Genomic DNA, 11249 nt, shown 5'->3' with positions numbered 1-11249 from the left:
TATCGCAAGGTGGCTTTATTGGATTAGTTGCGTGGGGGAAGCAGTTCTTCCCGAGAGCATCAAGTGCAGGCATTAGAGTACAGAACCCAGAGGAAGGAGAGGCTGCTGGGGTGGAGGCCTAGGCGCTGGAGACATGTGGAGTTCTCTAGGGGTCTGCAGCAACCTCGGAAAGCTGGGAGATTCCCTCCTTGAGACTCCTACATATAGAAAACTGATGCTTCTGTCTCATTCCATGCTGGAAAAAAAAAGGAGAGTAGAGAAGAGAATCAATATCCCCCAAGAAGCAGCCACCAACACCCACATCCTTGCCACTGAGGAAAAATATTTCCCAGAGCAAAGAAAATAAAATCCCCAGGGGGTTTTCCTAGCTCACCCGTGGGGTCTGGCCTCAGGGATAGGCCCTGCATCCAGAATGCATATTTTGCTCCTTCTCTGGGCTCCTTCGGACTTTCCAGTCCTCCAGGGTCTTGTTTAGAAAGACTTGTTTATCAGCCCTCAGGGTCACAGAAAGGCTGCCCGCTTACCGGCTTTTCCTGCGGTATTCCTGTAGCGCTTTCTCTGCCACTGTGTCCATAAACTTAGGGTTATCCTTGGAGACTTCTTCTGGTAACACCACTGTGATGGGGTCAGAGTCAAACAGCTTCACCACCACCTCAGTGACACGAGAGGGGACTTCTGAGTCAGAAGAATGGGTTGTCACCTAGAAGAAGGCAGGAGAAGTGTCTCTGCACAATGTCTACAGAGCGTGCCCTTCTCTTTGCCCCTGCAACCAAGTATGGAGCTCCAGGTTACCTGTTGCTACTCAAGATGTTCAGAGAATTCTGAGCAAAACTATCTCGATTTGAAGGGACAGATGTTATTTGAAAACTGACTAGCCAAGTAGGCACCCCAGAAACTTGAAATGATTGTCAAATGTTTTCTTCTTGTTTTGCCTTGTTTGAGAGAGGCCTTCACTGTATAGTCCAGCCCGGGCTCAAGATCTCCACTTTCCTGCCTCAGTTTCTTTGGTGCCGGCTTACAGACACTCACCACAACACCTGACCCCAACATTTGCTTTGTACAAATGCTAGCCAGTCTATGGTGGAAAGAGGACGAGGGGGGCTGTGAGCACTAAAGGAAGCCGATCTCACTGGCTAACACTAATTCATGCGGCACTCAGCATGGCCCTGGGCAGAAAGCAGCAGCTGACAGGCTGACTCAGGGAAGCTGCCCAAAGTTCCGTCTACTTAGCAAGCCACAGAACCTCTCTCTTTCCTCATCTTGGAAATAAGACTTGGATATCTGACCTCGAGGGGTGAAGGCATTTCAATGCTACAACGCGAGTATGGTTTTCCCAGTTCCTGATGGTGTAAACCTTTGTCCCACGGCACCTCTAAGAGGCATCCATCACCTCTGGATCACACGTGGGCCTTAGCCTCATCAAATAACTGGGATACTACTCACTGTGGAGACCCGAAGGTACTGGTCATCGCCCTGTGTGAGGTTAGCCAGCTGGGACACCCAGCTGAACTGGTCGTTCAGCTGTTCCAGCAGGGATGAGGTGTTGAGCATCTTGGACTGGAGGGAATGAAGCAGCTCGTTGTACTGCTGGGTCAGCCTCTCAGCCACCTGGAGCGAGTCGTTTAGCTCCTGGCGCAGGTTAGCCTGGGCAGGATTGTTGGTCGAACAGTCTGGCCAGGGAAGAAAGAAGCAGAAGGCAGAAGCATGAGAGAGATGTTAAGGGGGATGGCTCCAGCCTCTGGGATCTGAAGCAGAGGAGCTCTTCAATGGAAGTCTACAAACCAGTTCTTACAGTTCCCACAGAACAGTCCCCCTGACATGGAAATCAAGGGGCTGCTCCCTTCACGCTTTGGGAGGCAATAGTGCCCATGCTAGGCTGTGTTGGAGCAGTGTGGTTGAATCCTCTCTGGGTGGTAGGCATGACCAATCTCGATGACCTGTCACAATGCCACTGACCATGTTCTGGAGAGTACTGACACCAACTACTCCATGTTCTCAGACCTGGAGTTATTCTCATTCCCTTAGCTCCCCCCTTAGCTCATTTCCAAGTAGAAGGAAGCTACTGTTGCACTGGACACTCCACAGAGAAGAGGAGCATTATTCCCTTAGGTGGACCTACTGTGTGCCTCAAAGTATGCTGGGCTTGACACAAGCATCAACACTCCTGATTTACCAGTCATGAAACAGGGTTTTGGAAGTAAGGAACTTGCCCAGATCTAGAGGGGAAGCAATCTCTGGAACCAGGACTGAACCCGCATCTTCAGCTCCTCAACCTGAGCTCTTCCTCCCCTGAGACCATGGTTCTAGAACATTCTCCAAGCTTATTTTGGAACATATTTGAGAAATTCCACAATACCATTTTCCCAGAACCCAAGCTGCAGAAGAGACAGCCAGGTTCCTAGGCTACAAAACACAGGCATCCGGTGCCTGAGGGTCGGTCCTTGCCTGCCCTTGTCCACCCACAGCTGGCCAGGAAGGCTCCTACAGAAAACAGGAAAACTGGTGTCTTCCCTCTGGTCCATGAGTACATTGCAGGTATCAGGCATCTGGGTCCTACAAAATGCCCATGTTTTCTGAAAACCATTTTTTCTGAAAACCCCCTCCTCTACTATTTTTAAAACATCTAGGAGAGTCTGTGTATCAAAACTAAGCAAGACAAGGGAGCCTCTGTGCCCCACGTGACAGCTGCAATCATTCATACTAAATAAGATAAAATGTTGCATGGGGCAAGAAAGAGGATTAAAGACAAGCAGCACAGATGAGAAGAAATCTTTGAGGAATAGCCTGAGTACCCTTACTCTTAGCCCAAACAAGGAAGAGTCCTGGAGGGGACCGATGGTGTAGAACTGTGGTTCTCAACCTGGGACCACACTACCCACCAGGGGACATTCCACACGTTCTGAAGATATTTCTGATTGTCACTTGGCACATGGCAGGTAGAAGCCAAAAACGTTAAATGCTCAGCCATGTTCGGGTCCACCCGCAGGGCTGAGTCAAGTTGTCCCAGATGAGAGGTCCCTGTGGAGCCTCCCTGTCATTGTAAGCACCGTACACAGGAGCTAGCGGGTGACAGAAACGGTGACTGTTGAGAGGGTCACTAAGCCTGATGGAAGAGATCCCTGACGGTTTCCTGGGGGTCGGCCTGCTGGTGTGGGTACATATTTGTTTATAATTTCACACTATAACCTTTGAAAGCAGTAATGTATCTTTCCTGGGCTCCTAACATTGCAGGAGTGAGGCTGGGAATATTTAACCAGACTCTGAACGTCTGTCCCTGCCAACTACACATATGACAAAACAACAAAGAGGACGATTAACTCCTTGTGATCTGAGCAGGAAGCGCTGTATACCGTGAGCCACTGTGAAGACCGGACTGAAAGCAGAAACATTTGATTGACCGCCAGACCTGACAAATCTGTGGGGAACGGTTCTGGGTTTGCTGTATTTTGTTTTCACTGAGACAGAACCTTGCTATGCAGCCAAGACTGGCCTCAGATTCACCACCCTCCTTCCTCAGCCTCCCAGATGTTGGTACTATAGGGATGTGCCGCCGCCATACCCAGACTGCCTGGGAAGCCGATGAAGGAAAACAGTTCCTTTCTGAGGGACTAATCAACCAAAAGGAATGTGGCCAGGATATCAAGGACCACCATCGCAAGGACATAGCTCAGGGTTCCCAGGGAGAAACCCCAGCAGGCTGTTCCTGAGCACAGCCTAAGTGAGATGTCTCATGTCATGTAATCTTAGATAAGTCATGTAGCCATTCTGCAAAATGTAAAGAAAGCTGAACCAGGCTCACAAGATCATTCTGAGAACAAACACCTGTGACATGTTCGCAACAGTGCCAGGCATGTGGAACACTGATTAAACAAAATGCATGCTGTCAAAGATTTCATAATCTAAAGTTAAAAAGCAGGGTCTACTGTACTTGGCACTGTGGAACAAAGCAACCAGGGGAATGAGCTGCAGATTGCTGGTGGCTACGGTTAAATTCTATGGAGATATCCACCGCGGGTTGCAGGTTTGCCATGAGCCACCAGGGTGGTGGTGGGTGCTTTAGACAGACCTCATCTACTTGAGAAAAATCTGCCCCTGGATTTGATTCTAAGTAAAATTGGCGTGGCTCAACGGTAGAGCACTCACCCAGCATGCATGAGGCACGGGTTCTACCCCAGCTCCCAAATAACGAAGCTGTAGGTATGAGCATAGTAAGCTATGCACCAGGGAGGAGTCTCCCAGGGACTACAGATCACAGGCAGAGAACTAGTCTCTGAAGGACAGTACCAGTTAGTCACTGGTGACCCTTAGTCAGATGCCCAGATTATAGACTGGTTCCCGACTCACCCACAGACAAGATCTCTTGGCACTTCTCACACTGGCCCTTCATCTTCAGGCATCCTGTGGAGTTATGGCGGATCTCCTTGCACACTGTGCGGTCATCTTCACCTTCTGGACACATGAGGAGAAAGGGGCGCAGAATGAGGCACGTGTCACATTGGAAAGACACCCACCCCCGAGTCCCCACACCTCTGCTCAGCGCTGTGGTCAGGCAAGACGAAGCTTAGTCATTCGCTTGCAGACATGCGATTTCCCTGGGGCTCCCTAGCCATATTCCCATGGCTCTTAGCAGGTACTGCCTGCCTTCTCACCATCTCCCTCTGAGAGATCTCACACATTCCCTCAGCTGTGTGCCTTCTGGCATCGTGGCTGTTCTTCATTCTCCTTGGCTGGCGGTACTCCCTAACTGGCCATCAAGCCCCAGAAAGCACAAGTGTGTCCTGACAACATACACCATCCTTAGATAACAGAGCTACAAGAGACGTGAATTGGGTGCCAGGCCTTCCTATGTTTCTCGTGCAAACCATACCGTGAAGGACACGGCATTAGGACACACACTGATGAAGAAAATCACTCCTCAGACACGGGTTTCTCGTGTCCACATCACATTTCATCCTTACAGGTGTTACATGCTTAGGCCGCAGTCATGACCATCTTCTTTAAGATGACGCAGACCTGTTGCCTGGAAAGGCAGGCCTCCAACACCACATCCTCAAAAGTTCCCAAGAAAGAAAAGCCAGGGTCCTAGAGGAGGTACAGCTGGATCACACCCTGAGCTGGCTGTAAAGAACACAGGCTCCAAGCTCTACAAGTGTGAGATTGAACTGGGTCCCAGTTTGCCTTCTGCATTGCTTTACCCCCATCCTAGCTCCTTTACCCTGCAAATGGGGGAAAATACCAGCCTCAGGGGCTGCTGGGAACATAAAACACATGTCAAGCCCTAGCAGAGCCTAAACATCTTGGAGACTCCCATTCCGTCTTGGAAAGACAACGAATGCTTTCTGACCTTTTAAGAAATCCACATCCGGGAACTGTAAAGCTGGGCTATGGAGCTGGACGTCCATGGCCTGTTGAGCCTGGTGTATCATATCAAAGAAAGGCTGGAACATGTTGTGGAAGCTCAGAGGCCCGTAGTGGGAGAGAGGCATGAGGCTGCGGACCAAGCGGGACTTGGGGTACAAGAAATGAGGCCGCTTGTGTGGGAAGCCCATGGGGGAGAAATGGTGGATGTCCTGGGGCTCATGGGTGAAGAACCGGTCCTGGAAAAGCGTATCTATGATGCCAGACGCCCGAGTGAAGCTGTCCTGCATAGCATCTAGGACTTGGCTCTGCTGCCGGTCACTCTCCAGCAGGGAGTCGATGCGGTCCCCGTTCATCCAGAAGTAGAAGGGTGAGCTCTGGTTCAGAAACTCCTCTAGCTGGGACCCAGAGAAGTACAGTAAGGCCTTGTGCACCCCAGCCTGCCTCACCCTGTGACCACACAGCAGCTCACCCAAGTTCCCGCTGTTCTGCCTCCTGAATACCCTGTCAGGCCCTGCAGCCACCTCTCACGGTGAAACTCAGAGGGCTCATCTTTGGTCATGAAGGACAGCGGCTCCCACTTGGCTGCTCAGCCTTCAGGAAACAGTGAGTTTCACTGAGTCCCAACCAGTGAAGCTCACAGGTAGGGATAGAATTGATGCAAATATACTAAATATTCTTAGCCCCCCTTTCCTATATGAGCATGGGGTTCTACCATACCATGAGGCCATTTTACCCAGCTGGTTAAAGGTCTTGTAAGACTGTCATGCATACCCATGATGATTGGCTACATGTGTACTCGTGTCAGACATCACCAATCGACCACGACACTAGAAAGGCATGCAGTCAAGCAACGCTAATCAACTGTACCCAGTATATGGAGTGAGGCCTATTTCGTGGATTCTCCACACTCCCCATCCAGAACCCAGGCCATGGACATGTCTCCTTCTCACCTGGCGACCAACCAGCCCCGAGCCGCTCCTGCAGACGCGTGCGTAGAACTTCATGCAGGTGTGCTTCAGGCAGGGCTTACACTCTTCCCAGAGGGCCATCATGGTCTCGTTACACACTTCCGGGAAAGCCTTCAGCTTCATTTCAGAATCCCTGGTGTCATCTAGAGCACCCTTCAGGGAGATGACAAGGTGAGGTGACCCACACAGAGACCCAGCCGATCTCTCCCATCTGTGTACAAGGTGCTACTCAGCCCACAGCTTTGCTCTAGCCCATCCGTCATGGCGTCCCCACACCGCTCACAGGGGCCTCTCATCCTTCAAGGCCCAGCTGTTCTCTAAGTTTTCCCTGTCCGCTCTGATTTGCTGCTCTGACTGTCTCTTCTTCAGGACCCATCTCTCCCTTATGCCACCTCACTGTCTCTTCTCATCTCCCCAAAGAGGCCAGTCTTCTCTTTCTATTAGAACCGGGGCCCCTGATGTGCAAATCAAAGCTATCCAACCTGAAGTCAAATCGACCACAACCTCATTACCATGCCCCCTGACCCAATTATTGGCTCCAGGGATCACCAAAATAAAAAATTTAAATTCTCCACCTGAAGAGATATTAGTTTACAGCAAATGTGTACGTCTACATAAAGATATGGAAAATAAATGAGTGGATGGATCTGTATATAAGTTCTAGTATGTGTGTTCGTGTGTGTGTGTGTGTGTGTGTGTGTGTGTGTGTGTGTGTGTGTGTGTGTACCAGGGTCAACATAGACGTCCACATGTAGAAAAGGCAAGTTAAACAAATGGTAACAGGGCAGTCCCCCGTTATCAGTTCTCAGCTACCCATGGTCAACCACAGTCTAAAAATAGTGTTGCTGAGGCTGAGGAACTGAGATATTCTGAGAGTGGGAGAAATTGCATCTGCATAACCTTTTGTTTGGTGTAACATTGTAACTATTCTACGTCATCGTTGCTGCTCCTACCCTACTGTCTGTAATTTATAAAGTAAGCATTATCACAGGTAGGGACAATCTATAGAGGGCCTGGTTCTACCCATAACCTCAGCCTCTGCTAAGGGCTTTGAAAACGGTCCCCAACCCCACACCCGAAGCTGAGTGGGGATGAATGGATGTCTAAGGATAGATCATGAGGATTTTACGTTAACTTTAAAATATTGCCATTCATGTTAAAAATAAGCACATTCATGTTAAGAGCCACTTTGAATACAGAAGAAAAGAGTGGTGGGAAGTGGCCAGGTGCTGCCATGACCCCTCTCCCGAGTCCTGCACCATGCCCTGCACACAGCAAGGGTTAGAAAAACCTATTGAAATGAATCTTGGCTTCAGGCCCTGGGCCAGACTTGCAAGGAAACCAGATCCAAGACCTCAGCCCTGAGGCTCCACAAGCGAATGTGCTTTTCCTGGCTCCTTAGTCTGGCCCAGTATTAGCAAAGCCCTGCAAAGACTGCACCAGGACACCATGGCAACCCAGCAAGGCACCTGCCCACCGTGTTCCAGCAGGGAGAGCCAGGGCTCAGTCAAGGCTGGGCCCTACCTCTTTCTTCTTTTTGGCTTCCTCTAAACTGTTGAGCAGGGACTTGCGCTCTGCGTTGGTTTTTTCTATGAGGGTCTTTATGTGCTTCACCCCCTGGACGGCGTTCTGAATCTCCTTATTAACATACCTACTTCCTTGAGTGGACAGTTCTGTGAGAGACAGGAAGGTACAGTGAGTTGAGAAGGGAAGAAATGGCTGGAGAAATAGCCTGGAAGCCGGCGGGACGGTGAGAAAGCCATGCTCTGATGGGAGTGTTGGAGGCTGTCAAGCTGAGATGCTGTCACTACTACCCCCAGCCTGTGGCAGTCCTGTGGCCTCAGTCCTGTCCCTTGGTCTCATCAAAGGGTCCATGGTAGACCCTGCGTCACAGCTCAGAAGCACAGGAGTGGTGCAAAGAGGGCAGCCATACTATGTATGACTGACCCCACCATGCCACCCTGGGGAGCCAACAGCCACAGAGGATATTTCAAGGAAAACAGAAAAAAAAAGATAGTTAACCTAAGCATCAAAATATAATAAAAGTGCCATTTTGGACACGATCTTTGTGACATTCAGGTTAACCCAGTCTTGGCACTTCTTTGCTGCAATGCACAGTGTCAGGTGATGGTGACCGGAAGATGAGTGACTTGGCACCAAACACCATGGAGACGGGGAGATAAATGAAGAGCTGCATTCACCATAGAGACCGTAACCAAGACTCAGCCCTGGTGACAAGGCAGTGACACATTATGTCACGGGGTACCACTTACTTATCCTGTGTCAAGTGCCATTTCCCACACCTCTGCTGTGTTCTACCTGATGCCACTGCCAAACACTTCCAAACAGAAGGGCATGGGGGCGGGGGGGGGCTGCCGAGCCAAGGGCAAGAGTCTCAATGCATGACTAAGCCTGAAGGTCCACGGTCCGAGCAGAGCTCGTGGTTGATAATGTGTTCTACCCTTGAAGTGCGCTAAGTCGGGTTGGGGATTTAGCTCAGTGGTAGAACGCTTGCCTAGCAAGCACAAGGCCCTGGGTTCGGTCCCCAGCTCCAAAAAAAAAAAAAAAAAAAAAGTGCACTAAGTGAATAATGCATCTCACGTGTCTGAACCCAACAATAAGTTGAGGTGATGGGCAGCTAAGCGCTTGACCACAGCAGTCATTTCACCAAGCATATCCATATCAGAGAGTCAGATCATATTATTTTTAATGAAATTCTCACAGAACTGGTCAGCTATGAGCGGGAGATTAGGAGAGAAGGAGGGAGGAAAGGCGGGTTTCCAGAAAAGCATTAGAAGATGGGGAGGAAGGGAGAGAACGCTCTCAGTTGACTACTTCATGTTGAACTGTGCTGCCCTTTTCCAGAGAAGGAAACTGGTAGAGCAAGGTTTCCAGGGGGAAATCAGCTTGGAGACACATTGGTAAGAACTCTGGTTGTCACACAAAGGGGAGACTGACAAACTTTCAAAGGGTCCGGACACAGCTTTGAGAGAAGAATAGGAGAGCCAGGTAAGGGGACCTAGAGGAAACAAAGGTATGGCATGCAGCCAACAGAGAAGCTTGAGACAGAGGCCAATGTCTAGAAGGCATCTGACCACAAAAACACCAAGGCAAGAGCTAGAGCTTAGAGACTCTGAGAGTGCAGAGGACATGGACAGTCCCAGGTGCAGTATGCAAACAGCCCTCAGCACTTAGGGACTGAACTTTGAGGGGTGGCTCTGCCCAGACCCACCAGAGGGACAGCAGTTTAGTCTACCTTGGAGCTCATTGTCAGAGAACTCCTGCTCTCCCAGGACCATGCCATTGTCCCAGGTCAGCAGCAGTGCCACACACAGCAGGAGAATCTTCATGGTGTGGCCTCTTTGGAGTCTGGAGTCCTGCAAAGAACAGCAGAATGTCATGGTAACCTCTGGGCAGCTTAGGGGTTTTCTGCTCCTGAGAGGGGAGGTGGGATGGGATTGGAACTCGTGGCCCTCATCTGTTTCCCCATCTGGCATCACTGCAGTTTACTTCTGAAGAACGTGGGGACAAAAACAAGATTAAATTCATGCCTTCAAAAGACAATGGAAGCAGTGGGGCCCTGGGAAGAACCGTGGTTCAGCCGCACAGAGGACCCAGGCTATCTGGAGTTGGAAGGGACAAGCTCCAAGCAGAGTCCTTTCTTCCCATAAATCCCCGAGGCAGGGCAGATAAGTTTCCTGCATCCAGACCTCTTTGTCTCCAAAGCATATTTAACATGCCAAATGCTAAAGATGCCTCTCCTGAAGCGTGCAAACATGCCTCGCCAATCCCTTCCATGGGACTGAACCTCACTCACAACACAGTCCTGGGCTCCCCTTAGGGGAGCCCTCAGCCTCCCGAGGCTGTCTAAGTGTGCTTTTCAGGAGTCCGTGGTAATATGCACGCCCTTCCATCAGCACAGGAAATTCAACCCAATGCACCATCTCTGGGTGAAGCTTGTGCCAGGCTGAGTATGGACTGGGGAGGGGAGTTGGGTAAAATCAAAAAGGGAAGGGAGGGACTGTTTAGGACTGTAGAGAAGGCAGCACTAGAAAAGGGAAGGACAAAGCCAGAGATTAGCAGTGAGCCCCCAGGAAAGCCCCTTCAGGAGGACAAGCCCATTGGCTCCAGCAAATCCCTTTCACATGCCTGCTCCCTCTAAGCCTGAACTAGCATGCTCTGCCAAGGTGCCCCAGCCACCACTGGGCCGGCTGCCCTGAGCCAGGGGACACAGGCCGAAGCCCCAGTATTACACAATGGATCCTTTCCCAGAAGCTGGATTGGTTGCATAAAGAGCACACACACACACACACACACACACACACACACACACACACACACACACACACCCATCTTGCATCTCTAACCCTGCCCAGAATGGCTTATCTGGGCTCACCAGCTTCCTACAGCCACAAGAACAGGGAAAGGGGAGCGATCTGTCTTCCTGAAATGCCTTGCTCTTAAAACCTGCTCCCAGCTAGGCAGGCCCATCAGGACACTGGGCAGATCATTAATAGGCAAGGCCTTTCCTGAGGCATAATTATGCACACAGAGCAGAGGAGTGGTGTGGGAGAAGAGACAAGCACTTTCCCAGGGATGGGTGGGTGGCTGGGCCACCCTGGTTCATGATCCACCAGGATGGCCCTGATCTCATAGACCTCCCAGGTGCTCACTGAGGCCTGAAATGCCCCAGGCAGGGACAGACCCCTTGCCACATCAGAGACAAAGCCACAGAGATATCTGTAGGTGGGAGAGGCCTTAAGTGTGACCATTTTTGGAAAAACCATTTAACTGCCTTGGAAATAACTTCTGATGTGAGGACAGTACAATGCCCAGAAGAGGAAGCAGGCAGCAAGGAAGGTCACTGAATGGGAGGGGAAGCAGTAGCAAGATGAGCTGTAAGGAGCCTGGGGTCTAGAG

The 11249-nt window shown here is 50.5% G+C and overlaps 1 protein-coding gene across 2 annotated transcripts in view; it reads right to left on the bottom strand.

The window, feature by feature from the left end:
- Positions 1-11249, bottom strand: part of Clu (clusterin) — a 39243-nt gene continuing 27994 nt past the window's right edge. The window contains exons 2-9 of one of the 2 annotated variants that reach the window (XM_006252094.5): positions 9586-9706; positions 7854-8002; positions 6312-6482; positions 5345-5756; positions 4345-4449; positions 1444-1670; positions 525-700; positions 1-235 (exon numbers count right to left, since the gene is read on the bottom strand). In XM_006252094.5, coding sequence (XP_006252156.1) covers positions 226-235; positions 525-700; positions 1444-1670; positions 4345-4449; positions 5345-5756; positions 6312-6482; positions 7854-8002; positions 9586-9679 — 1344 coding nt within the window. In that variant the 5' untranslated portion in view covers positions 9680-9706 and the 3' untranslated portion in view covers positions 1-225. The remainder of the gene's footprint in view (positions 236-524; positions 701-1443; positions 1671-4344; positions 4450-5344; positions 5757-6311; positions 6483-7853; positions 8003-9585; positions 9707-11249) is intronic. The other variant, NM_053021.3, reaches the window with a different exon arrangement.

The sequence above is a fragment of the Rattus norvegicus genome, chromosome 15 (assembly GCF_036323735.1).
Source record: "Rattus norvegicus strain BN/NHsdMcwi chromosome 15, GRCr8, whole genome shotgun sequence".
Taxonomy (NCBI): domain Eukaryota; kingdom Metazoa; phylum Chordata; class Mammalia; order Rodentia; family Muridae; genus Rattus; species Rattus norvegicus.
Note: the sequence above shows the minus strand (reverse complement) of the source record. Positions and strands in the feature narration are given on the sequence as shown.